This window comes from Schistocerca piceifrons, chromosome 2 (assembly GCF_021461385.2).
Source record: "Schistocerca piceifrons isolate TAMUIC-IGC-003096 chromosome 2, iqSchPice1.1, whole genome shotgun sequence".
In the NCBI taxonomy this organism is placed as follows: domain Eukaryota; kingdom Metazoa; phylum Arthropoda; class Insecta; order Orthoptera; family Acrididae; genus Schistocerca; species Schistocerca piceifrons.
The window spans coordinates 72,300,308-72,326,741 of NC_060139.1; the positions used below are offsets into that span (position 1 = coordinate 72,300,308).

The 26,434-nt window shown below is 44.1% G+C and overlaps 1 protein-coding gene across 1 annotated transcript in view; it reads right to left on the reverse strand.

Annotated features, from left to right (window-relative positions):
* Positions 1-26,434, reverse strand: part of LOC124775156 (protein artichoke) — a gene marked incomplete at its 5' end in the record, with an annotated part of 177,926 nt that overhangs the window by 121,420 nt on the left and 30,072 nt on the right. Inside the window, 2 exons of the mRNA XM_047249996.1 lie at positions 924-1,294; positions 16,252-16,561. Of these exons, the coding sequence (XP_047105952.1) occupies positions 924-1,294; positions 16,252-16,561 (681 nt within the window). The remainder of the gene's footprint in view (positions 1-923; positions 1,295-16,251; positions 16,562-26,434) is intronic.

Genomic DNA, 26,434 nt, shown 5'->3' on the forward strand with positions numbered 1-26,434 from the left:
CTAGAAGTATTCCATGATTTACACAATCAAAAGCCTTTGATAGATCACAGAGTATCCCAATGGGGACTTCCAGTCGGTCAGAGCATTTAATATTTCATTAGTGAAAGTGTATATAGCATTTTCCGTTGAAAAACCCTTTTGGAAACCAAACTGACATTTTGTTAAAACTTTATTTTTACAAAGGTGTGAAGCTACTCTACAATACATCACTTTTTGAAAATTTTTGGATAAGGCAGTCAGAAGAGAGATTGGGCAGCAGTTCTTGACATCAGACTTATCCCCTTTTTTATGTAGTGGTTTAACAATGGCATACTTCAGTGTATCTGGGTTAAATACCCTGCTTCAGAGAGCTATTAGATATGTGGCTAAGAATCCCACTTATTTCTTGGGACAAGCTTTTATTATCCTGCTGGAAATGCCATCAATTCCATGTGAGCTTTTATTCTTGGTGGCAGGGATAAAATACAGGGAGCGAAAGGCTATTTACAATTTGTACAGAAACCAGATGGCAGTTATAAGAGCCGGGGGCACGAAAGGGAAGCAGTGGTTGGGAAGGGAGTGAGACAGGGTTGTAGCCTCACCCCAATGTTATTCAATCTGTATATTGAGCATGAAGTAAAGGAAACAAAAGAAATCTTTTGTTAATAAGAGAAATATGTTAACATTGGAAGCAAATTTCTGAAGATAATTGTTTGGGGTGTAGTCTTATGTGGAAATGAAACACGGATGAGAAACAGTACAGACAATAAGTGAGAGTAACACGAGAGGGTAGCACGGGGAACTGCATCAAACCAGTCTTTGGACTGAGGACCATGACAACAATAACGTCACCAAAGCGTTGGCAGGATCCAGAACAAGTGTACAATCGGGGACTCTGGGGGACGCGGGAGCAGGAGTGCAGCTGCAGCGCGCAGTCGACTCACCGGTCGAAGAGGTTGCGGTCGAGCACGAGCGTGTCGAGCGCGGGCAGCGCCCGGGCGGCGCGGCCGACCAGCGCGGCGTCCTGCAGCCGGTTGTCGGCGAGCAGCAGGTGGCGCAGCGCGGGCGCGCCGGCCAGGGAGCGCGCGTGCAGCCAGCGCAGGCCGCACGCCGTCACGTTGAGCGTGTGCAGGCGCGGCAGCGCGCCCAGCGAGCGCTCCTCCAGCCGCGACAGCCGCGGCGCGCCCGACACCTGCAGCTCCGACAGCGCCGGCAGCCCCGACACCTGCAGCTGCTCCAGCGCCGGGCACTCCAGCGACACGTAGTGCAGTCGCGGCAGGCCCGACAGCTGCGGCACACGGCGCACGCCGCCCGCCTGGCCCACAAGACAATACACCTCCTAATGTATCGTTTCCTGGCTGCACGCTCCTAACGATGGGCCTCCGCAAACGACGACCTATGCATGTGCCGACGTTAAGACCACAAGCCAAGCAAGATCGTAAGAGATGGAAAAGAGCCACCGTGGTACAACAACCGAGTTAGAAAACTGCTGCGTAAGCAAAGGGAACTTCACAGCAAACATAAACATAGCCAAAGCCTTGCAGACAAACAAAAATTACGCGAAGCGAAATGTTGTGTGAGGAGGGCTATGCGAGAGGCGTTCAAGGAAATCGAAAGTAAAGTTCTATGTACTGACTTGGCAGAAAATTCTAAGAAATTTTGGTCTTATGTCAAAGTGGTAGGTGGATCAAAACAAAATGTCCAGACACTCTGTGACCAAAATGGTTCTGAAACAGAGGATGACAGACTAAAGGCCGATATACTAAATCTCTTTTTCCAAAGCTGTTTCACAGAGGAAGACTGCACTATAGCTCCTTCTCTAGATTGTCGCACAGATGACAAAATGGTAGATATCGAAATAGACGACAGAGGGATAGAGAAACAATTAAAATCGCTCAAAAGAGGAAAGGCCGCTGGACCTGATGGGATACCAGTTCGATTTTACACAGAGTACGTGAAGAAACTTGCCCCCCTTCTTGCAGCGGTGTACCGTAGGTTTCTAGAAGAGCGTAGCGTTCCAAAGGATTGGAAAAGGGCACAGGTCATCTCCCTTTTCAAGAAGGGACGTCGTACAGATGTGCAGAACTATAGACCTATATCTCTAACGTCGATCAGTTGTAGAATTTTGGAACACGTATTATGTTTGAGTATAATGACTTTTCTGGAGACTAGAAATCTACTCTGTAGGAATCAGCATGGGTTTCGAAAAAGACGGTCGTGTGAAACCCAGCTCGAGCTATTCGTCCACGAGACTCAGAGGGCCGTAGACACGGGTTCACAGGTAGATGTCGTGTTTCTTGACTTCCGCAAGGCGTTCGATACAGTTCCCCACAGTCGTTTAATGAACAAAGTAAGAGCATGTGGACTATCAGACCAACTGTGTGATTGGATTGAAGAGGTCCTAGATAACAGAACGCAGCTTGTCATTCTCAATGGAGAGAAGTCATCCGAAGTAAGAGTGATTTCAGGTGTGCCGCAGGGGAGTGTCATAGGACCGTTGCTATTCACAATATACATAAATGACCTTGTGGATGACATCGGAAGTTCACTGAGGGTTTGCAGATGAATCTGTGGTATATCAAGAGGTTGTAAAAATGGAAAATTGTACTGAAATGGAGGAGGATCTGCAGCGAATTGACGCATGGTGTAGGGAATGGCAATTCAATCTCAATGTAGACAAGTGTAATGTGCTGAGAATACATAGAAAGATATATCCCTTATCATTTAGCTACAAAACAGCAGGTCAGCAACTGGAAGCAGTTAATTCCATAAATTATCTGGGAGTACGCATTAGGAGTGATTTAAAATGGAATGATCATATAAAGTTGATCGTCGGTAGGGCAGATGCCAGACTGAGATTCATTGGAAGAATCCTACGGAAATGCAATCCGAAAACAAAGGAAGTAGGTTACAGTACGCTTGTTCGCCCACTGCTTGAATACTGCTCAGCAGTGTGGGATCCGTACCAGATAGGGTCGATAGAAGAGATAGAGAAGATCCAATGGAGAGCAGCGCGCTTCGTTACAGGATCATTTAGTAATCGCGAAAGTGTTACGGGGATGATAGATAAACTCCAGTGGAAGACTCTGCAGGAGAGATGCTCAGTAGCTCAGTACGAGCTTTTGTTAAAGTTTCGAGAACATACCTTCACCGAAGAGTCAAGCAGTATATTGCTCCCTCCTACGTATATCTCACGAAGAGACCATGAGGATAACATCAGAGAGATTAGAACCCACACAGAAGCATACCGACAAACCTTGTTTCCACGAACAATACGAGACTGGAATAGAAGGGAGAACCGATAGAGGCACTCAGGGTACCCTCCGCCACACACCGTCAGGTGGCTTGCGGAGTATGGATGTAGATGTAGATGAACATCGGCAACTAAGACTGAAATGCCCACATGACCATTGGTACTGGACGCTGGAGCAATGGCAGAGAATTGTATCGTCTGATGAATCCCAATACCTCTTCCGTCATACCGATGGGGGACGCGAATCTGTCGTCCTCCAAGGGAACCGCTCGTTGACACCTGTGCTGCAGGACAGAGACAAGCTGGCGATGGATCCATTATGCTCTGCGTATCATTCACATGGGCTTTCATGGGTCCAGTGGAGGTCGTGCAAGCCACAATTACGGCCAAAGAGCATCGTACACTGGTTGCAGACCACCTACATCCCTTCATGACGATCACTTTTCCCGACAGCAGTGGCATTTTTCAGCAAGATAATGCGTCATATTACAAGGCCAGGAGTGTGATGGAGTGGTTGGAGGAAAACAGTGGCGAGTTTCAATTGATGTGCTGGCCCCCAACTCGCCGGATCTGTACTCAATCGAACATAACTGGAATGTGATTCAATCTAGCGTCAGGGTTCATGGCACCCCTCCCCGGAATTTACGGGAATTAGGTGACCTGTGTGTGCGTATGTGGTGTCAACTCCCTCCAGCGACCTACCTAGGCCTCATTGCTTCCATGCCAGGACACGTCACTGCTGTTATCCGTGCCAAATGTTGACATACTGGCTATTAGGTTCTTCTGGCTAAACAGTATATATATGACGGTTGGAGCTTTAATAGTGGCAACTATTTCTATATGCTGTGTTAGCTAAAGCTGGACTCCAGTATAAGAGGGAAAGAGATTTCCTCTAGCACAGAGATGATTGGCTGATCTATCCTAGTCTTTCCAAATGGGTTGTGTTGGATGCTTAGAGACCGAGTGATTTTTCTGTAATGACAGATGTTTCTAAGAGCCTGTTGGCAATATACTTTTAAAAAGACCGGTAGGAAGCAACATCTTGGAGAAGAGTGGATGAAATTGCCTGCATGTGGTTCCTGAGTCTCGTTGGCCGAAATGCCTGAAAGTTAAATAATTTCCTGGATCCACTGGGAGCTCACGAAATTGAGAAATCAGTTTCCAACCGTCCTGGGTGTTGGAATTGTGGGCTGTCTGGAGTGATGATTCGATTAGTGATTTCTCTGTCTGGAGACTAAGTCTTTCATGAAGTACAGAAGAGAGAACTATCAAGGGCGTTTCCATTCGGTGGATGTGGCGTATTCAACTGTTTTACAGTTTTTGTAGGAGAGTATTATAGTTTAGAGAGTGTGCATAGAAATGGTAGGCAGAGTCCTCAAACTAGGTTGTGGAGCCAAGTACTTTGGTGCACAGTGATGTGTTAGAGAATGAGGCAGTCTTGTGAAGGCTTAATTAAAGCTAATAAATTGCATTTCTTTTAAACTTTATTCTCGTTTTTCTGTGAAGATGACTGTTGGGAGTTTCTAGCAGCCAATTAGAGGTAATGGATGCAATTTTAGAAGCTTATGCATTCCAGTCCAGTTGTTGAATCTTGTAAGCTTCCAGAGAGTAGTTAGATATTTTCAAGGCTTTTTTGGTATAGTGACAAGTATAAAGGCTGTCTGACTGGTCAAAGCTACGCTGGCGACACTTTTATAGATGGCTTAGCGCAGAGAAATAATTCTAGTTCGCAAAAAACGCTTCTGACTAAATCCGCAAAGCTGTAGGTCGTTTAATTCTACTCACATGGCGCTCATAGCTAACAGGCCTTGACTTCTGGTGATGGCTGCAAATGGGACTTTGCACAAAGCAGCAGAGGCTTTGAGGATGCTACAACATTCATACCCATGCATAAGCATGCTGCATCTCCATGTCCTTCACAGTGATCATTCAATACCTGACCTGTTCACGTCTCTCATATTCCTGACTAAGTCTGCCAACAACACCAAACATGAACAACACTAATGCACTCTGGTGGCCGTGCCATCCGGCACAGAGAATTGCAACTCTAATCATTTACATAGCCACCAATCACGTATATGTGTATGAAGTTACCGGAACATCAAACCTTGTGTCCTTGGTGCTTCGCTTTTTTGTCATTCACATTAATTCAAAAACCATTTTCCTGTTCGTTTTATGAACTTGGTAACTGTTTATCCTTTAGCTAGTTTATCGTTGGTCCTCAGATAGCTGAGTAGCCACCATTTATGTCCTTCCACTGATGGGATCTCCTAAATAGTACTGTTGTTGTTGTTGTTGTGGTCTTCAGTCCTGAGACTGGTTTGATGCAGCTCTCCATGCTACTCTATCCTGTGCAAGCTTTTTCATCTCCCAGTACCTACTGCAACCTACATCCTTCTGAATCTGCTTAGTGTATTCATCTCTTGGTCTCCCTCTACGATTTTTACCCTCCACGCTGCCCTCCAATACTAAATTGGTGATCCCTTGATGCCTCAGAACATGTCCTACCAACCGATCCCTTCTTCTGGTCAAGTTGTGCCACAAACTTCTCTTCTCCCCAATCCTATTCAATACTTCCTCATTAGTTATGTGATCTACCCATCTAATCTTCAGCATTCTTCTGTAGCACCACATTTCGAAAGCTTCTATTCTCTTCTTGTCCAAACTATTTATCGTCCATGTTTCACTTCCATACATGGCTACACTCCATACGAATACTTTCAGAAATGACTTCCTGACACTTAAATCAATACTGGATGTTAACAAATTTCTCTTCTTCAGAAACGCTTTCCTTGCCATTGCCAGTCTACATTTTATATCCTCTCTACTTCGACCATTATCAGTTATTTTGCTCCCCAAATAGCAAAACTCCTTTACTACTTTAAGTGCCTCATTTCCTAATCTAATTCCCTCAGCATCACCCGACTTAATTAGGCTACATTCCATTATCCTTGTTTTGCTTTTGTTGATGTTCATCTTATACCCTCCTTTCAAGACACTGTCCATTCCATTCAACTGCTCTTCCAAGTCCTTTGCTGTCTCGGACAGAATTACAATGTCATCGGCGAACCTCAAAGTTTTTATTTCTTCTCCATGAATTTTAATACCTACTCCGAATTTTTCTTTTGTTTCCTTTACTGCTTGCTCAATATACAGATTGAACAACATCGGGGAGAGGCTACAACCCTGTCTTACTCCCTTCCCAACCACTGCTTCCCTTTCATGTCCCTCGACTCTTATAACTGCCATCTGGTTTCTGTACAAATTGTAAATAGCCTTTCGCTCCCTGTATTTTACCCCTGCCACCTTTAGAATTTGAAAGAGAGTATTCCAGTCAACATTGTCAAAAGCTTTCTCTAAGTCTACAAATGCTAGAAACGTAGGTTTGCCTTTCCTTAATCTTTCTTCTAAGATAAGTCGTAAGGTCAGTATTGCCTCACGTGTTCCAGTGTTTCTACGGAATCCAAACTGATCTTCCCCGAGGTTGGCTTCTACTAGTTTTTCCATTCGTCTGTAAAGAATTCGTGTTAGTATTTTGCAGCTGTGACTTATTAAGCTGATAGTTCGGTAATTTTCACATCTGTCAACACCTGCTTTCTTTGGGATTGGAATTATTATATTCTTCTTGAAGTCTGAGGGTATTTCGCCTGTCTCATACATCTTCCTCACCAGATGGTAGAGTTTTGTCAGGACTGGCTCTCCCACGGCCGTCAATAGTTCCAATGGAATATTGTCTACTCCGGGGGCTTTGTTTCGACTCAGGTCTTTCAGTGCTCTGTCAAACTCTTCACGCAGTATCATATCTCCCATTTCATCTTCATCTACATCCTCTTCCATTTCCATAATATTGTCCTCAAGTACATCGCCCTTGTATAGACCCTCTATATACTCCTTCCACCTTTCTGCTTTCCCTTCTTTGCTTAGAACTGGGTTTCCATCTGAGCTCTTGATATTCATACAAGTCGTTCTCTTATCTCCAAAGGTCTCTTTAATTTTCCTGTAGGCGGTATCTATATTACCCCTAGTTAGATAGGCCTCTACATCCTTACATTTGTCCTCTAGCCATCCCCGCTTAGCCATTTTGCACTTCCTGTCGATCTCATTTTTGAGACGTTTGTATTCCTTTTTGCCTGTTTCACTTACTGCATTTTTATATTTTCTCCTTTCATCAATTAAATTCAATATTTCTTCTGTTACCCAAGGATTTCTACTAGCCCTCGTCTTTTTACCTACTTGATCCTCTGCTGCCTTCACTACTTCATCCCTCAAAGCTACCCATTCTTCTTCTACTGCATTTCTTTCCCCCATTCCTGTCAATTGCTCCCTTATGCTCTCCCTGAATCTCTGTACCACCTCTGGTTCTTTCAGTTTATCCAGGTCCCATCTCCTTAAATTCCCACCTTTTTGCAGTTTCTTCAGTTTTAATCTACAGGTCATAACCAATAGATTGTGGTCAGAGTCCACATCTGCCCCTGGAAATGTCTTACAATTTAAAACCTGGTTCCTAAATCTCTGTCTTACCATTATATAATCTATCTGATACCTTTTAGTATCTCCAGGGTTCTTCCATGTATACAACCTTCTTTCATGATTCTTAAACCAAGTGTTAGTTATGATTATGTTGTGCTCTGTGCAAAATTCTACCAGGCGGCTTCCTCTTTCATTTCTGTCCCCCAATCCATATTCACCTACTATGTTTCCTTCTCTCCCTTTTCCTACACTCGAATTCCAGTCACCCATGACTATTAAATTTTCGTCTCCCTTCACAATCTGAATAATTTCTTTTATTTCATCATACATTTCTTCAATGTCTTCGTCATCTGCAGAGCTAGTTGGCATATAAACTTGTACTACTGTAGTAGGTGTGGGCTTCGTATCTATCTTGGCCACAATAATGCGTTCACTATGCTGTTTGTAGTAGCTTACCCGCATTCCTATTTTCCTATTCATTATTAAACCTACTCCTGCATTACCCCTATTTGATTTTGTGTTTATAACCCTGTAGTCACCTGACCAGAAGTCTTGTTCCTCCTGCCACCGAACTTCACTAATTCCCACAATATCTAACTTCAACCTATCCATTTCCCTTTTTAAATTTTCTAACCTACCTGCCCGATTAAGGGATCTGACATTCCACGCTCCGATCCGTAGAACGCCAGTTTTCTTTCTCCTGATAACGACATCCTCTTGAGTAGTCCCCGCCCGGAGATCCGAATGGGGGACTATTTTACCTCCGGAATATTTTACCCAAGAGGACGCCATCATCATGTAATCATACAGTAAAGCTGCATGCCCTCGGGAAAAATTACGGCTGTAGTTTCCCCTTGCTTTCAGCCGTTCGCAGTACCGGCACGGCAAGGCCGTTTCGGTTATTGTTACAAGGCCAGATCAGTCAATCATCCAGACTGTTGCCCTTGCAACTACTGAAAAGGCTGCTGCCCCTCTTCAGGAACCACACGTTTGTCTGGCCTCTCAACAGATACCCCTCCGTTGTGGTTGCACCTACGGTACGGCTATCTGTATCGCTGAGGCACGCAAGCCTCCCCACCAACGGCAAGGTCCATGGTTCATGGGGGGGGGTAAATAGTACTAGGTATCGAATATGGACCATTATATTCCACATCTATATTGTCGTACCTGTTTCTTCTTACGGACGTTCTACATCAACGTAAATACTCCACAAATTACAGTCCACTCCAGAATGTACCACATATAAGTTTTTTGTCTTCCATTTTTATTCCTTTTTCAAATGTGGCAACATGGAAATAATGTTACCAGTTTGTTCTCACACATTCTATAGCCTCTCTCAGCTCCACACACTTCTAGCAGATTATGGCCACGCCATGTAAAAAAATATCAGTCCAGTGTTTCGGATTATTTTATGAGCATTCTTAACTCGAGTGCGGTAAACCCAAGATGAAAGGCATAATTTCTCGATGTAGTCTACACTAGAAGAATTTATGGAAACTGAGTCACACTGTCAAAGTCTACGAACACACTTTTATTATCTTGCTCTTATGCATCTTAAACAAGACATACAGACTTTCAGGGGGTGATGGAGAAGGGTAGATGTATCGATTCAAGACAGGGGATCCTGGTCTGGAAACCGAAAGTCATAAGTGAAAGCCATTATGACATTTCTGACCACGGAACATGTACTGGTAGTGTTGTTACTGTGACTGTAGGGTAGGCAACTTCCAGAGGTGGTAATATGAACCAAACAAGAAAAAGTCCAGTAAATATTAAGTTGCAAATTGATATCTCAAGAACTATGGGAGCTTGTTCAGGAGAAGAGACATGTTTCACAGTAGTGAAGATGAATAAGTGCTAATAGCTTTTCAGGCATGCACTTTAGAGGCCTTATTTCCAGGATATTTGGATATTTTTTGTTGCTTTGGTTCGTACTAACTCGAAAACAAAGAGCTTGCAGTAGAAGAGATGGGTTCACTGTATTGAAGATAAACAGGTGCTCACTGCTTTTAAGATATACATTTTAGAGTCCATGTTTTTTTCTTCTCCTGATCAGTACTACTGCCTCTGAACGGTGCCTTTCCTACAATTTTAGCAACAACAGTTCCAGCAGATGGATTTCACTGTCAGAGGTGTCATAACGATTTTCGCTTACAACGTTCGGAAAGTGGTTTGAAGAGAGAGAGAATGTGCTATAGTCTGTGAACGTTTCTGTCCAGCTGTGCTGTACCTCCAGCTGCCCACTGAAATTGAAAGAACTGACAGCTACATATATCTGTTTCGGTTACCGTTCTCTGACGTAACTTCTTCCTCTATCTAGAGAACTACCCGCTTTACGCCATGCTATATGCATTTTAATACGAGTGCATTACATTTTGTATTCTGACAGCAGTGACATCAATGGACATCTGCCATTAATTTAGCTGATAATATGAGGTTGAGGTTTCCACATCAGTTGATTTTATACAGAGTGTTTGCAAGTTTTCGTTGTAAAGTGACAGATTATTTAGTAGATCCTCACAAATAGTGGTTTTATTTTTCAATAGAAGCCCATTCGTCAAGATGAAGATATGAAATCTTGTGATCCACTTTCCCACATTTTATGGATGAAAGAGTAATTTAAGAGGCACCTAATTATTGTGGCAATAATGCCAATGCTAACTACTGTTGAAGTAGTGGAATGGAATGACAGCACGGAGTAGCATAACACATCCTTAATGTGTAATATGACATACAGACAATGTAAGTTTTATTTGCTCTGTTACAATGATGGATACATACGTAGTTATTATCAAGATAATTTAATGGCGTAGAATAGAACACATGTTTTTACATGTTTGTTTCTGTAGCAGTTAACAAATTACCTTCAGACATACGTTCGTATTTGTGACATAATCAACATGACATCTTGCGCATGTCGTAAAACTTTACAAACGATTCTTCAAACCATTTTATTCAGCCTAATTTATATCATATCACAAAATGTATGACTAATATTTAATAACTGTGGCAAGCTATTTATGCTGTACTCAAAAATTATCCTTTTTTCTCCTGTTTACGAACATTATCTTGCATTTACCCCTGTTAAAGGCGGTTGGCGTTTATTTATTAATACTAACGGACGTTTTCAATTTTTGAACGAAAATGAACACATTTGTCACAATGTTTAGTGTAAATAATATTAACTATACAGCCACAAATATGTTTCCTGAGCAGGGATGAAGCCCAAACCAAGTCAAAATGTTGATAAAGAAATGTTTCCGCACATCTGTACTGTGTTATAAATATTTGTGCACAGCTATACTGTGTTTCAGTTAAAATACCTTTTCAGAAATTTGAATTTATTGTAGCAGCAGAAGAACTTTCAAGTTGTGGGGTTTTATCTTGAGGTCCATGTCTGTTGGGGTCAAATACTTACAACAGTTATAGTAACTAGTACATAGATTTTGTAATGATATTTTGAAGCTAACTGTGTTACCATATAGCTTAGTTATTAAAACCACTACTCCATAGTTATTTTGCATATGGGATGTGACATATCAATTAATATGTACTTTGGTGCGTTGAATCCGAATCTACCTTTCGAAATGTTTTAACATGTAAGATTTTTCAGTTTTTAAAGGTTCTTTTATTGCTATTCTTTTCTTTAGATGCACAACTTTTTAATTTGTCTTAGATCAAGAGGTACTCGCTTCGATCAATAATGCAGCAAGGTGCACAACATAACCCACAGGAATGGTGACTATTTACTGACTTCAGTAAAGCAGCTTGAAAGCAGTTCTCCTCCATAATGACAATTCATTCCCGCTGTGCCTTTTGCTTATGCAGTGAAAGAAATTTACGACATCTTAGTTCTGCTTCAAGAGGCAGTCACTTATAAAGACCATGAATAGCAAACTTTGCTGTGATTTAAGAGTTGTTGCTCTCTTTACATTTTTACATGGTGGAGTCATGGTACACTGTAGTATTTTGTTCCAGTTGGACAGCCATGACACCAAGGACCACGACACACTCAAGGAAGTTGTTACCGGAAAGGAAAATGTGAGGAACAGTCCTTTGGGTTAGCTTGCTAAAATCATTTTGTCTCTTCCTCATCTCAAGCTGGGCTTTATAGGGAACTCTATAAAAGCTATGGATAGAACAGGCCAGACCTTCAAACATTTGAAAGAAAAGTTTTCTAAATTAAATAAAGCCAATTTGGACCACAACTAAGAAAACTGATGAAAGATGCATCATTTGATAACAAACTCCTAAAAATCGAGTTAGATGTGTGGTCTTCTTTCAGAGAAATTGTGAAAGGCTTTTTGGACAACACAAGAAATGGACTTATGACAGCGCCATCTAGCGGGCCAGCCATAGTGCCATCTGGTTTCCCCCTTCAAGCTCGACAAGTTTCGTTCTTTGTAGTTTTTTCGTTTGACGCTTATTTCGTGAGATGTTTGGTCTGGTCACGATCAATGGATCACCCTGTCTACAGGGTGTTACAAAAAAGGTACGGCCAAACTTTCAGGAAACATTCCTCACACACAAAGAAAGAAAATATGTTATGTGGACATGTGTCCGGAAATGCTTACTTTCCATGTTAGAGCTCATTTTATTCATCATCATCAGTTATCTGCTATATTAGCAAGTCCTTTGCCTCTCCATTTTCTGCGATCCATTGCTTCCTTCTTAAGGCTGCTGTATGTTGTACCGTCCATCATGTCATCCAGTATCTGGAATCTCTTCCTTCCTCGCTTTCTTTTCCCTTCTACATAACCTTCTAAAACTGTTTTTATCAGTCCGTCATTCTTTCTTAATATATGCCCAATCCAATTTCTTTTTCTTCTCTTTATTACATCTAGTAACTGCCGTTTCTCTCCCACTCTTCTCAGTACCTCTTCATTTTTTACTCTGTCCATCCAACTTATTCCTTCCATCTTCCGCCATGTCCAGATCTCAAAAGCCTCCAGCCTTTCTCTGTTTTTTTCCCTCATAGTCCATGTTTCAGCGCCATATAGAAGAACACTCCATACAAGACATTTTATGAGTCTCTTTCTGAGTTCTCTGTCCATACCGCTGCAGAAGATTCTCCTTTTCTTATAAAACGCCTCTTTTGCCATTGCTATCCTTGTTTTAATTTCTGTGGTGCACTTCCAGTCGGTGTCTATCCTGCTTCCAAGATACTTAAAATTTTGCACCTGTTCTAGTTTTTCTCCATTCAGCACAATTTTTAGTTCCTTATTTCCTCCTATTGCCAATACTTTTGTTTTATTTGTGTTAATTTTCATTCCATATTTTTTCCATTAGTTGCAATGGTGTCCACCAAATCCTGTAATTCTTTTTCCCCTGTGGCTAGAAGGACCATGTCATCAGCAAATCTCAAGCACCCTACTCTTCTTCCTCCAATTTCTACTCCTTTGTCATCTAATGAGCATTGGTCAATCATATTTTCCAAGTACAGGTTGAAAAGAGTAGGTGATAAACAGCATCCTTGTCTTACTCCTTTCCCTAGTCTGATCCAGTTCGTACTTTCTCCTCTCACTTTAACTGAAACTTTTTGATTAAGGTACAATGAGTTTATAAGTCTTCTGGTTTTCCAGTCCACTCTCTTTTCCCTCATAATAGTCGCCAGCTTGTCCCAAACCACATTGTCAAATGCCTTTTCTAAATCGATGAAGCACATATATAGGTCTCTTCCTTTTTCAATAAACCTTTCTCCTAAGATTCGTAGGAGCCCTATTGCATCTCTGGTGCCCGTATTCCGTCTAAAGCCAAACTGCTCCTCGCCGAGATTCTCCTCTATTACTTTTTCAAGTCTTTTATTAATTATTCTTAACATCACTTTGGCTGCATGTGAAATGAGGCTGATTGTCCAGGTGTATATGCCAACTTCAGAACATGATGACCAAATTGTAGAGGAAACGTACAATGTAATAGAGAGAATAATGGACGAAAATAAAAAATGCTGCAAAATAGTAATGGGAGACTGGAACGCCATTGTGGGAGAAGGGAAAGAGGGAAACATAGTAGGCAGTCATGGTCTTGGAAAGAGAAATGACAGAGGTGAATGGTTAATTGACTTCTGCAGGGAAAGGCAGCTGATAGTGGCAAACACATGGTTCAAGAACCATAAGAGGAGGCTCTACACTTGGAAATCACCAGGGGATAAATATAGAAACCAAATCGATTTTATACTGGTAGAAGAAAGATACAGGAATGGAATCAAGAAGGTGCACACATTACCAGGTGCAGATATTAATAGTGACTACAACTTACTTATGGCATAAATAGAAATAAGAATGAAAAAACTGAAAAAGGCGACAATGGTGAAGAAATGGGATCTAGAGAAGATAAGGTCCAACAAAGAACAAATTACAGAAATGCTGTCTCGGGACTTTCTAAACACATTACGAGACAAAGAAGCACCTGATAATGCCAACGAGTACTGGAATATGCTGAAAGAAGGAATCATTAAAGCAGGACAGCAAAATATAGGATATGTAAAAGGGAAAATGTCAAAAAAACCATGGGTCACACAAGAAATGATTTCCAAGATGGAGGAGAGAAGAAAATTGAAAAACAAGAACACTGAAGATGCAAGAAAGATATACCGAAGATTAAATAACGAACTGCGAAGAGAAACAGAGCAGGCTAGGAAAAAATGGCTAAAAGAGGAATGTGATGAAATTGAAGAACTGGACAGGAATGGAAGATACGACTTACTATTACTTACTTTATTACTTCTCTTCAAATCACATTAATCATGGAATGGGAACACACAGCAACAGAACGTACCAGCGTGACTTCAAACACTTTGTTACAGGAAATGTTCGAAATGTCCTCCGTTAGCGAAGATACATGCATCCACCCTCCGTCGCATGGAATCCCTGATGCGCTGATGCAGCCCTGGAGAATGGCGTATTGTATCACAGCCATCCACAATATGAGCACAAAGAGTCTCTACATTTGGTATCGGGGTTACGTAGACAAGAGCTTTCAAATGGCCCCATAAATGAAAGTCAAGTGGGTTGAGGTCTGGAGTGCTTGGAGGCCATGGAATTGGTCCGCCTCTACCGATCCATTGGTCACCGAATCTGTTGTTGAGAGGCGTACGAACACTTCAACTGAAATGTGCACGAGCTCCATCGTGCGTGAACCACATGTTGTGTCGTACTTGTAAAGGCACATGTTCTAGCAGCACAGGTACAGTATCCCGTATGAAATCATGATAACGTGCTCCATTGAGCATAGGTGGAAGAACACGGGGCCCAATCAAGACATCACCAACAATGCCTGCCCAAACGTTCACAGAAAATCTGTGTTGATGACGTGTTGCACAATTGCGTGCGGATCCTCGTCAGCCCACACATGTTGATTGTGAAAATTTACAATTTGATCACGATGGAATGAAGCCTCATCTGTAAAGAGAACATTTGCACTGAAATGAGGATTGACACATTGTTGGATGAACCATTCGCAGAAGTGTACCCGTGGAGGCCAATCCGCTGCTGATAGTGCCTGCACACGCTGTACATGGTACAGAAACAACTGGTTCTCCTGTAGCACTCTCCATACAGTGACGTGGTCAACGTTACCTTGTACAGCAGGAACTTCTCTGACGCTGACATTAGGGTTATCGTCAACTGCACGAAGAATTGCCTCATCTATTGCAGGTGTCCTCGTCGTTCTAGGTCTTCCCCAGTCGCGAGTCATAGGCTGGAATGTTCCGTGCTCCCTAAGACGCCAATCAATTGCTTCGAACGTCTTCCTGTCGGAACACCTTCGTTCTGGAAGTCTGTCTCGATACAAACGTACCGCGCCCCGGTATTGCCCCGTGCTAATCCATACATCAAATGGGCATCTGCCAACTCCGCATTTGTAAACATTGCACTGACTGCAAAACCACGTTCGTGATGAACACTAACCTGTTGATGCTACTTACTGATGTGCTTGATGCTAGTACTGTAGAGCAATGAGTCGCATGTCAACACAAGCACCGAAGTTAACATTACCTTTCTTCAATTGGGCCAACTGGCGGTGAACAGAGGAAGTACAGTACATACTGACGAAACTAAAATGAGCTCTATCAAGGAAATTAAGCGTTCCAGGACACATGTCCACATAACATCTTTTCTTTATTTGTGTGTGAGGAATGTTTCCTGAAAGTTTGGCCATACCTTTTTGTAACACCCTGTATGTAGAGAGTAAACAGTTGTTACTTCATAGAAAATTCTAGATTCGTATGCCTGAACAGATACGGTAATCTAATGAGCGTACGGCACTGGTAGCCAGGAGACCCCCCGCGGGGCGGACCGGACGCCGCTCCACAAGTTCTTTAACGCCACTACGGCGACTTGCGAGTGAATGAGGATTAAATGATGATGAAAGACACACAACACCCAGTCATCTCGAGGCAGAGAGAATCCCTGACCCCGTGCGCGGGAAGCGGGAACGCTACCGCAATACCACGAGCCACGGACAAGAGATATGGTGACTGAGGATTGGTGGCGTTACCACTCCCTTCCTCGGCGTTGCAGAGGTCACAGAAGGTTCGGGGCAGTTCTTACCTGCACGGTGAGCGCCTCGAGGGAGCGCATGTGGAGGAGCGAGTCGGCGGGCAGGGAGCGCAGCGCGGGCTCGACGAGGAAGAGCTCGAGCAGCGAGTCCTCGAGCCCGCCGAGCCAGGTGGGCGCGACGCGCTCCAGCCCGTTGTCGCGCAGCATGAGGCGCAGCACGCGCAGCGGCGCGAAGGCGCGGCCGGGCAGCGCGGGCAGCGCGTTGCCCTCCAGCACCAGCTCGTCGACCGCGCGCGACCGCAGCTGCCGCGCCGCCGCCTGCAGCGCGCGCACCACGCCCGACACGTCGCTGTGGCTGCACCTGCGGCCAGCCAGGCGGGGCGCTCATCAGTGGCGTGACTGGTACATTTATACTACTGGCCATTAAAAATGCTACACCAAGCAGAAATGCAGATGATAAATGAGTATTCATTGGACAAATATATTATACTATAACTGACATGTGATTACATTTTCACGCAATTTGGGTGCATAGATCCTGGGAAATCAGTACCCAGAACAACCACCTCTGGCCGTAATAATGGCCTTGATACGCCTGGGCATTGAGTCAAACAGAGATTGGATGGCGTGTACAGGTACAGCTAGCCATGCAGCTTCAACACCATACCACAGTTCATCAAGAGTAGTGACTGGCGTATTGCAATGAGCCTTCTGAGCGGCCATCATTGACCAGACGTTTTCAATTGGTGAGAGATCTGGAGAAAGTGCTGGCCAGGACAGCAGTCGAACATTTTCTGTATCCAGTAAGGCCTGTACAGGGCCTGCAACATGCGATCGTGCATTATCCTGCTGAAATGTAGGCTTTCGCAGGGATTGAATGAAGGGTAGAGCCACGGGTCGTAACACATCTGAAATGTAACGTGCACTGTTCAAAGTGCCGTCAATGTGAACAAGAGGTGACCGAGACATGTAACGAATGGCACCCCATACCATCACGCCCAGTGATACGCCAGTATGGCGATGACAAATACACGCTTCCAATGTGCGTTCACCGCGATGTCGCCAAACACGGATGCGACCATCATGATGCTGTATACAGAACTTGGATTCATCCGAAAAAATGACATTCTGCCATTCGTGCACCCAGGTTCGTCGTTGAGTACACCATCGCAGGCGCTCCCGTATGTGATGCACCGTCAAGGGTAACCGCAGCCATGGTCTCCGAGCTGATAGTCCGTGCTGCTGCAAACGTCGTCGAACTGTTCGTGCAGATGGTTGTCCTCTTGCAAACGTCCCCATCTGTTGACTCAGTTATCGATACGTGGCTGCACAATCAGTTACAGCCATGCGGATAAGATGCCTGTCATGTCGACTGCTAGTGATACGAGGCCATTGGGATCCAGCACGGCGTTCCGTATTACCCTCCTGAACCCACCGATTCCGTATTCTGCTAACAGTCATTAGATCTCGACCAACGCGAGCAGCAATGTCGCGATACGATAAACCGCAATCGCGATAGGCTACAATCCGACCTTTACCAAAGTCGGAAACGTGATGGTACGCATTTCTCCTCCTTACATGAGGCATCACAACAACGGTTCACCAGGCAAAGTCGGTCAATTGCTGTCTGTGTATGAGAAATCGGTTGGAAACTTTCCTCATGTCAGTACGTTGTACGTGCCGCCACCGGCGCCAACCTTGTGTGAATGCTCTGAAAAGCTAATCATTAGCATATCACAGTATCTCCTTCTTGTCGGTTAAATTTCGCGTCTGTAGCACGTCATCTTCGTGGTGTAGCAATTTTAATGGGCAGTAGTGTATTACGATCACCCTACGCTCCAGAAATCTCAGCAAGCTCTCTCTCTCAGTCTCAACCATTTCACTTCATAGTGAAGGTGATTCCTACATAGTTGAGTGGGCAATACCTCTGACTTTCACGTAGAGGACCTGGGTCCAACTCCTAGTTCTTCCACGGACTTTTACTCAGTGGAAGGATTTAAAAGGGGTCCGGTTAGCCTCCTGACGCTAACTGAGGAGCTAGTGGAAAGCCGACAACTGCTGTCAGGGCATTGTGTTGATCCCATGTCTGTCAATATCACATCAGAATGACGCCATATGCCAGAGGATCAAACAGTGGAGCATTTGCATTGTGCAGTCACTTGGACCTGATCTTGGAATTTCTAGTTTATTGTTAGTTTTAGTGAAGATAATTCCAAAAACCAAGCAGCAATTACTCCATAGGCCATTAAAATTGCTCCACGCGAAATTTAACCGACACAAAGAAGATGCTGTGATATGCAAATGATTAGCTTTTCAGAGCATTCACACAAGGTTGGCGCCGGTGGCGACACCTACAACGTGCTGACATGAGCAACGTTTCCAACCGATTGCTCATAAACAAACAGCACTTGACCGGCGTTGCCTGGTAGAACGTTACTGTGAGGCCTCGTGTAAGGAGAAATGCGTACCATCACGTTTCCGACTTTGATAAAGGTCGGATTGTAGCCTATCACGATTACGGTTTATAGTATCGCGACATTGCTGCTCGCGTTGGTCGAGATCCAATGACTGTTAGCAGAATATGGAATCGGTGGGTTCAGGAGGGTAACACAGAACGCTGTGCTGGATCGCAATGGCCTCGCATCACTAGCAGTCAATATGACAGGCATCTTATCCGCATGGCTGCAACGGATCATGCAGCCACGTCTCGATCCCTGAGTCAACAGATGGGGACGTTTGCAAGACAACAACCATCTGCACGAACAGTTCGACGATGTTTGCAGCAGCATGGACTATCAGCTCGGAGACCATGGCTGCGGTTACCCTTGACGCTGCATCACAGACAGGAGCGCCTGCGATGGTGTACTCGACGACGAACCTGGGTGCACGAATGGCAAAACGTCATTTTTTCGGATGAATCCAGGTTCTGTTTACAGCATCATGATGGTCACATCCGTGTTTGGAGACATCGCGGTGAACGCACATTGGAAGCGTGTATTCGTCATAGCCATATTGGCGTATCACCCAGCGTGATGGTATAGACTGCATTGGTTGCACGTCTCGATCTGCTCTTGTTCGCATTGACGACACTTTGAGGAGTGGACGTTACATTTCAGATGTGTTACGACCCGTGGCTCTACCCTTCATTCGATCCCTGCGAAACCCTACATTTCAGCACATTGCAGGTCCTTTACGGGCCTTTCTGGATACCAAAAATTTCGACTGCTGCACTGGCCAGCACATTCTCCAGATCTCTCACCAATTGCAATCGTCTGGTCAATGGTGGCCGAGCAACTGGCTCATCACAATACGCCAGTCACTACTCTTGACGAACTGTGGTACCGCTTTGAAGCTGCATGGGCAGCTGTAGCTGTACACGCCATCCAAGCTCTGTTTGACTCAATGTCCAAGCGTATCAAGGCCGTTATTACGGCCAGAGGTGGTTGTTCTGGGTACTGATTTCTCAGGATCTATGACCCAAATTGCGTGAAAATGTAATCACATGTCAGTTCTAGTATAACATGTTTGTCCAATGAATACCTGTTTATCATCTGCATTTCTTCTTGGTGTAGCAATTTTAATGGCGAGTAGTGTGGATGTTGAAGATAGAATAACACATAACTGACTCTCTGTGTTAATTTGCAGCATAAAATGAAAAGTGCAGGTTTCCGCAGCACAATGATATTACGTGTTGCATCTCCCTCTTTGTTACAAAACCTTTCTTGGGTCAAGGCTTTAGTTTCACGATGCAGCCTCCTCATGATGAAAGAAACTGTTGATCACTTGATAACAATGGAGATTTTTTTTAAAGTGATTGACAGCTGTCAGTCACTGTACTAGTCGTCGATTCTCTCCAGCTCCTCCTGCATTTCGCTACAGTCTTCCAGTATTGCTTCTTCCAAATAGACGACAGCACTGTCTGCGAACAGCGCTATGGAGTTTTTAACGCTACAGTTACACGTTGTTTCATTTTTTTGCAGTTACACTAAATTTACACCTTTTTTTAGCTTATTTCACTGAAACAGTATTCTTTTCTTCAGTTTCATCGAAAATAACTCAGAATTGGTCATTTTTGTGCAAACAGCATGTATGCCAACTGACCGAAATCCTGAAAATAGGAAACGTCAGTGACATGGTATTGTTCCTTCAGCAACGACTTATATGATGAGCCACCTATCATTTCTGCGATTTGTACTGGACTACAAGGTCGTTTTGGCGTATTCCCGCTTCAACCCTTTGCATTCATGAAGTTCCAATAGGTGGCGGCGCTATAAATAGCCTTCAAAATTGCGTCTGTAATGGATGTCCGTTCCAAGCAGAGAGCTATCACAGAGCTTATTTGGAAGAATACTGGTACATCATAGATATTCATAGACCCTTGTAGAATGTCTACAGAGACCTGGCAGTGAAGAAAAGCACGGTAAGTATTTGGAAGAAGTGCCTGTCATCATGGGAATAGGGTGGTGCAAACCTGTTCAATCTACTGTGCGCTGGCTAGCGGGACACAGTTGTGACTTCTACAATGTTGGAATGTGCATACACTCTCATTCGAGGTGATCGAAGGATCACAATCAAACAGTCCGCTGCACAACTGAACGTCTCTGTTGGTAGTGCTGATTGCTGACACACTCGTCTACCAGTTGGGGTACTCAAAAGTGTGTGCCCACTGCGTTGCTTGCTGCCTAACAGAAGACCATAAAAAGCAATGAAGGACCATCTGTGTGGAATTGCTTGTGCATTGCGAGGCTCAATGTGACAACTTTTTTCAAACATTGTCACAGGCGATCAGACGTGGGTTGATCACTTTGACTGAAAAAAAAGGCAATCCATGGAATGGCATCGCACCATCTCTACTCCAAAAATCACCCTCAGCCGGTAAAGTCATGGCGATGGTCTTCTGGGACTCTGAAGGGGTTATTCTGTTTGATGTCCTCCCTTATCAACTCTGAAGTCTGTTGTGCTCCCCTCAGGAAAACGAAGAAATGACTTCAGTGTGTTTGTCACCACTAACATGCGAACGAACTTCGCCTTCTCCATGACAGTGCAAGGCCTCACAAAAGTCTGCACATCTGAGAGGAGCTCACAAAACTACACTGGCTTCCAAGGGGGCTAACAACTCATTTATGAGTTAGTGCTTGATTACCACAGGGCCCCAGCCCTAGCAGCACTACTACCCTCTGTGCGCTGCAAGCCTGCACTTCCACTATACCTTTACCTCTCTGCCTTCCCATTGGATGGTCTTACCGATGTAGATTCCACTTGGATCTGGTATATGACTTAGGACCCTAGTTTTCCGTTTCTGGTACTCTCTACTGCTTTCCATTAATAAGTACATGGTCCCCAATGTTCAGCTTGATCTGCCACTACTTTTCCAATTTTTTTCAGACATGCAGATCGTGCTGGGTAGTTCTCCCAGTATGGTGTCTGTTCCACCTTTGTGCCTTTCCATCTTAGCAACCTCCCTTTCCAATAAGGTAGTATACCCAAAACCAGCAAGGTACCCATTCTACTGTTAGGGCAGTCATCAAGTACCTGCGTGGTTGTAGCCTCTGCCCACACAGGGATTGCACTGTTGGTATCTGAGCTAAAACTTCCTTATGTATGCCAGGGTGCATGTGCCCATCATGGCTGGGGCACAAGAACTCCGAGCAACAGATTACTGGCCAGGTAGCCATTACTGATGCTGGATAGCGCCCACATGGAGAGCTCCCATTCGGAGTGGGTGGCACTGTAGTGGATGACTCATGTGTGAAGTGGATGAAGCTTTCTGCCGTTGGTGGTCATATGGCCCCAGCAATCTCTTCAGGAGAAAAGAAATCGTTCAACGCAGAGACATAGGACCCCAAAAGCGTTTCGTTCCCAAGTTATGTCCTGGGAGGAACTTCTGACTGACCGAGAAGCAGAGACATACTCCCCCAAATACCTGCCTTGTAAAGGGACAAATGAGGACTCCGTTTTGGCCACAAAACCTTTAGTCCTTCTAGAGACTGTAGAGGACACGTTCAGGTAAGTTTCGGCCATCTCCAAAACAAAGAGTAGGTCACTTTTGATTAAAACAGCAGACCCTGTCTAGTCACAGGTGTTGCTTATTTGTAACAAGCTGGGCAGCATTCCAGTGACTATCACCACCCCATAATACTCTAAACATGGTTCAAGCCATCGTTTTCCATCATGACTTCCTCTTGCAGTCTGGCGATAAGTGAAGGGCATCTACTGGGGCGCACTTGTACGTGGCAGCATAGTAAGATAAGAATATTAATGAATTAAAATGAAACTAGTATACTATAAACGATGAATGTCTCTGATAGGGTCGATAATGCGGATCGCTGACTGTTCGTGACCGCAGATCGAAAGATATTGCTTTGTTGGAGTAAGAGAGCGCTGGGCGCATAGTTGTAGGTAGCTGTCTGTGAGGGAAAGACGATAGAATAGGCACTTTTTGGGGTGTGCTGTGTGAAGCCACCAAGAGTTAGATTAATGTTGGTATGTCAATATTGTTGATCATGAAAGCAGAAGTCTTCAGGCAAATAAGGTAAAGATGTTCAATAATTATGATATCTGTTTTTTGCCAGTGCGTTAGTATAGATTAGTTGGCTGATAATTTGTATCGTTGAGTAACCCCAGAATGCACATAAACTGTTTTGAGAAAAAGACTAGTTGGGTATCTCATTTTTGTAATGCTTTTAAGATTTCTTAACAGGGCTATGTTTAATTTAATGATTTGCATTTATGTTGGATTAATGAAGTTAGATAATACTTGCTGTCTAAATCTCATTGTTTGTGACTCTATTGTGAGTAATGTAACTTCAACTGTCAGATGTTCCTGAAAAGCCAAACCGAACTTGCAATATAATTTTGCTAAAAAAACTGAGTGTTAGTAATTCACCATAATCAGTACCGCCTCCCAGTCCGGGTCATATACTCGTATTTTTAAAAGAAGTTGGATTTTCTTAAGTGTTCTCCTTTATCAGCCAAATGAATTTTATGTGCATTTCAAGTATTATGGCCAGCATTGCACAATGCTGAGCCTGTAGCTAGCATTATATTTTTTATGAGGGACCAGAATATATCGCGTTCCACCGTTGCTGCTCTAGACTTAAGATAATTTAATTTATTTGTTATGTGCACAGGGACCAAAGTTATGAATTTTGAACAGATTCAGTGCCTAAGGGGCTGAATGTATTTTGCAGTGACTGTATTTCGTTATTGGTATTGGGAGTTGCATTGCCCAATCGATTCGTGTAAAGTTTTGCTAACAATAACACAGAGTAAGCACACCACTTGCAGTTACAACACGCAACACGACAATTCGAGATCTGTGTCCATTCCACAGATCAGACTTCATTCAACGTAATCGTAAAGTTTTTTTACTTAAATCATTTTTAAAAAACGTTATATAAGCTACACGCCAACTTGGAGTGATGGGACGTGCACTTTGTTATGTCCATAGGACCAAAGGACAGTAAGGTTGCTACTGGGGTCTTCATCTTGGTCTCAGAGGACGATTAGCTGCCTGAAAAGGTCAAAGTGATGGTATAGCAATGTAACATGAAACTGTGTACCCCATCCCTCGCACCCCTATGGGGTGTTCCAAATGTATCAAATTCTGGCACGTATCTTCACACTGCGATGCCAGACCAGTCTGTAGGGACCGTGGACGAACGCTACACGCGAATGTTCCTTGTGCTCCCTCCGCCCCCCCCCCCTCCTGTCTGTGTCAACTGTGGAGAGTACCATTCTCCCTATTCACCAGATTGCACTGCCTTTCACAGAGAGAAAAAATACAAGAACATAAGCCTCTGGACAGAATGACATACCAAGAGGCCAAGAAAAGTATGAGCATCTGCATCCTGCACACATGACAATGTATGCTACAGCTATGATGATATTGCCCTCTCTTCAAGCAGTACTGTCGCCTATTTGGGCTCCTACAGGGAGCCCTCAGGGACATATAACTATGCCTGCCCACCTGACAGTTGGGGCTCCCTTTCTGCTGCTTCCCCACACCCACTTGGGGGTAATGGTTCTCTGCCCACCTGGGATGCCTATACCCATCCAACAGCCAGAGTTACATCACCCTCGTCTGGCTTCTCACGCCACGAAAGGGTCCCTCGGGACACTCCTCTCCAGGGTTTCTGTTGGTCAGCAATCGGATACCAGGGCTTCACGATCTCAATCAGTTGCTGAAATTAATTCAGAGAATCCCTCCCAGTCATTCAAACCCATTAAAGAAAAGAAAGATAAAAAGAAGTCTTCCAAGACGAAGGAATTCCTGGTGGCCCCCACGCCACCAAATCCTACATGCTCTGATTTTGTGGCCATGCCAGCGATCCTGGTGATCCCTGAGGCTCCAGATAGCACAACATAATGTGTCTGAGATCCTATCAACTAGTGGCACCAGGTCACCCAGGAACATAGCCTGCCTCCTTGGTCACTTCACTCACTAACAGTATACTGACAGCACGATTCTCCAGTGGAATTGTAGTGGTTTTTTCCACTACCTGGCTGAATTACAACATCTCTTAAGCTCCTCCTCTACTTTCTGCATTTCTCTTCAGGAAACTTGGTTTCCAGCAACATGAACCCCTGCCCTTCGTGGCTACTGGAGATATTTGAAGAACCATGCAGATTACTACAGAGTGCCATGTGAAGTTTACACATATGTTCTGAACTCTGTACATAGTGAACTTGTGCCCTTTGATACAACGTTTGAGGCTGTGGCTGTCTGGGTAGGCGCATTTCAGGATTTTACCATCTGAAAGATGGAGTGCCTCAGAACGTAATGCCTTAATTGGTTTCTCAGCTCCCCCCACCTTTCCTAATCTTGGGCGACTACAATGCCCATAAACCTTTTTGCATTATGGGCCATGGTAAAGACAATGAAAATTTACAGGCAGATCTCGACCTCTGTCTCTTAAATAATGATGCCTCTATTCACTTCAGTATGGCCCATTTGCAACCCTGGTCTTCTCCTGTCCATTCACTGGAGGATCCACAATGACCTGTGTTATAGCGACAATTCCTAGTCTTCCTGTTCCACCTTCAGCATCACTCCACTGGGCACCTGCCTTGATGGGCTCCCGACAATAATGACTGGGGTTCTTTCAACTCCACTGTCGTTCTGAGCTCCCTGCTAAATGGTAGTACTGATGAGGCCATCAAGAATGTAATAGTAGCCATTCTATCGGCAGCCGACTCAGCGATCCCCTGTTATTTGGGATCCACTTTGTCAGACGGTAGTACCTTAGTGGGTGTCACAAATCACCGAGTCCATTTGGGAATGCAGGAGGGCACTCCAACTCAATAAACGTCATCCATTTATCGAGCACTTCATTACCTTTAAATGGCTCCATGCCCAGGTCTGCCACTTATAAAACGATGATAGCAAGAATGCTGGGAATGGTACATTTCAACTATTGGATCACGTACAACTCCTTCGCTGGTCTGGGTGAAGATCAGACGCCTTTGTGGACACCAGTCCTCTGCAACTGTACTTGGTATTTCATTGAACAGTGCTGTTTTCACTGACTCATATGCAATAGTCGCCAATTTGCCTTGCATTATGCTCGAGCCTTTGGATTTGAGAACTATCATCTGCCTTCATGCCTTGAAACAGCGGATGGAGTGATTGCAATTATCTTTCACTACACAGCACCTGGAAACCTATAGTGCTCCATTCACTGAGTGGGGATTCTTCAGTGCCCTAGCCCTTTGCCCTTATACAGCCCAGGGCCAGAGAGCATCCGCAACCAAATTCTCAAACTTTTATCAGTGGATTGTCAGTGTCATCGCCTTACCATCTTCAACTGTATCTGCAGCAAGGGTGATTGTGTTGACCACAAAATGTTGCTTCACAAGTTGGACCTTATGGAATATGGGAAGTAGCTCGCAACTGGTTCACTTCTTACTTTAACAACAGACAGAAATAGGTCCTTATTCATAGTGTTGAGAACGGCTGTGATGTTTGGTCTGAGTAAGGCATGGTCAAATAGGGGGGAGGGGGGATGCCCCAGGGATCAGTGCTGGGGCCACTCCTGTTCCTTATTTATATAAATGATATGCCATCTAGTATTACAGGTAATTCTATAATATTTCTGTTTGCTGACGACACTAGCTTGGTAGTAAAGGATGTTGTGTGCAACATTGGCTCGGTTTCAAATAGTACAGTTCATGACCTAAGTTCATCACTTGTAGAAAATAAACTAACGCTAAATCACAGTAAGACTCAGTTTTT